The sequence below is a fragment of the Geospiza fortis genome, unplaced genomic scaffold (genome assembly GCF_000277835.1).
Source record: "Geospiza fortis unplaced genomic scaffold, GeoFor_1.0 scaffold23, whole genome shotgun sequence".
In the NCBI taxonomy this organism is placed as follows: Eukaryota; Metazoa; Chordata; class Aves; order Passeriformes; family Thraupidae; genus Geospiza; species Geospiza fortis.
In genome coordinates, this window is record NW_005054303.1 from 15,722,255 (window position 1) to 15,724,644 (window position 2,390).

The window sequence follows — 2,390 nt, forward strand, 5'->3', positions numbered from 1 at the left end:
CGTTCTACTCCACGGGGCCTTGTGATGCTCTGAGTGAGAAGTGAACCTCCAAGCTGGGCTTTGTTTTGGTTCTTAAATTACAGGAGGAATTTCTCATCCCATCATCACCCAGCAGGGCAGATCACTGGGATCACTGGGCTCTCACAATTCCATGCAGGAGAAGATCCCAGGAATCTGCCATGGGGTTCTTGGCAATTTTTATTTTTCACACCTACGTGTTTACCACTTTCTTCAAATACATCACAGAAATCTCAGTGAAAATCCAGGAGGTGTGTCCGGGACATGATACAGTCACCTTTCCTTCCCATGTGGATTCAGATATTCCTCCCAGGAATTTGTTATGATAATCTGGTGATGGGGACTCAATTCTCCTCCTGGTTTCCCTCCCTGTGCGGCAATATCCTGATTTTTAGACATTTCCTTCATGTCAATCCCAAAACTCCTTTGCCTCATTTTAGCCACTTCTTCCTTTGCCATCCCTATTGAAATGAAGGATAGTTTAGGAGATGCCACTTGGAGATGATGTTTACAATTTGAAAAGCTGCTGTCTCTTATTCCTAAACCACATTAACCCACTTCCCACATTTTTCCCCCCATACTTAATGTTTTATGGGAATGATTCTGTTCTCCCCAGCTTTTTGGAAATGTAAAAAGAGACAACACCTCCAAAAAACAGTGTATAAATCTGAATATGTGAGGAGGAGCTCTACAAAAAGACATAAATATAATTTCAATTTCACCAGCACAAATCAATGACCCTGATTTATTTTTTTGTTGAGTTTGCTGCTAAAGAAAACTGTGGATAATTGACAAGGAGTTTGAAAAATAAGGATTGGATGGCAAACCTTGGCCAGTGAATTCCTGTTATTTGTTTCGGCAGGAGAGTTCCACTGTGGCTTTGAGGATGGGAACATTTGCCTTTTCACTCAAGATGACACCGACAACTTTGACTGGACAAAACAAAGCACTGCCACGAGGGACACTAAATACACACCCAACACGGGGCCCAACGCCGACCGCACCGGCTCCAAGGAGGGTAAGATCCAGCAGTGAGGAATGTGGGATAAGGGAACTGCCCAGGACAGGCACTTCAGCCATTTCCTGGTCATGGAATCCCAGATGGGTTGGGATAGGAAAGGATTGAGTTAATCTTGTCCCACCCCTGCCATGGCAGGAGCACAGAATCACAGAATCACAAGGTTGGAAGAGATCTTCAAGATCATGGAGTCCAGCCCAGCCCCAACAGCTCAACTCAGCCCTGGCACCCAGTGCCACATCCAGGCTTTGTTAAACACACCCAGGGATGGGGACTCCACCACCTCACTGGGCAGCCATTCCAGAATTTTATCACTCTTTCAATGAAAAACTTTTTCCACTGTCCCAGGCTGCTCCAAACCCCAATGTCCAGCCTGGCCTTGGGCACTGCCAGGGATCCAGGGGCAGCCACAGCTGCTCTGGCAATTCCAGCCCAGCCAGGAATTCCCAATTCCCAATCTCCCACCCATCCCTGCCCTCTGGCACTGGGAGCCATTCCCTGGCTCCTGTCCCTCCATCCCTTGTCCCCAGTCCCTCTCCAGCTCTCCTGGAGCCCCTTCAGGCCCTGCCAGGGGCTCTAAGTTCAGATCAAGATCCTTCAAGTACTTCCAGAAGGAATTACTGGTGCTGAGGAGTGACAGGTCCCAGATCACAACTCCTGATGGTGCCATTCCCACCTTGCCTCATTTTTGCTGTGCCATTTTCAAAGTGATTCCCTTCACATTAAACTCTAGTGGGGCAATCTGGCTCATCTTAAAACATTCTCCTACTTCACATCATTTAAATTCTCCCCTGGGCTCTCTCAGCTCATCACAATGAGGTGGTTTTTGCCCCATTTCTGCTCTAGCTATTGTTCAAATGTGCAATTTTCAATCTGCTGCGCCTGCTAACGTGTGCTCCTGACTGCAGTGGGAATTTGCATTTGAAAAGTCCAACACATCGTGCTGAATTTATCCAGACCTGCAGTAATTCCTGCTATTTCATTGTGTGCACTTCCAAAGGGGAAAAATTCATCCTGCACCACATTCATTTGGTTGGATTAATTCAATAAAATCTCTGTGGTTGGCACTTCCAGGAATGGAATAAATGGATATTGTCTTCCTCGGGATTGACATGGCAAGTTGAAAATATTCCTTGAAAGGTTTCCATCATGACATTTTCCCTCTATTTTACAAGTCATGTTTCCTGGGACAAATTTCCCCCTCAGGACTGAGGGCTGAACCCCCTCAGATTTTGTGCAAAGGTTCATCAGTTTGGAGATGTTTTCCAGCACTGGCCTGCTTCCTGGATTTTAGTTTTCATGGAAAACACAGCTTTGGAGCAGCTTTTGGAAACACAGGGATTTCATGTAGGGA

General features: G+C 46.3%; 1 protein-coding gene across 1 annotated transcript in view; it reads left to right on the forward strand.

Annotated features, from left to right (window-relative positions):
• MDGA2 (MAM domain containing glycosylphosphatidylinositol anchor 2) overlaps positions 1–2,390 on the forward strand; it is a 148,001-nt gene that overhangs the window by 131,937 nt on the left and 13,674 nt on the right. Inside the window, 1 exon segment of the mRNA XM_014311868.2 lies at positions 881–1,036. Within this exon segment, the coding sequence (XP_014167343.2) occupies positions 881–1,036 (156 nt within the window).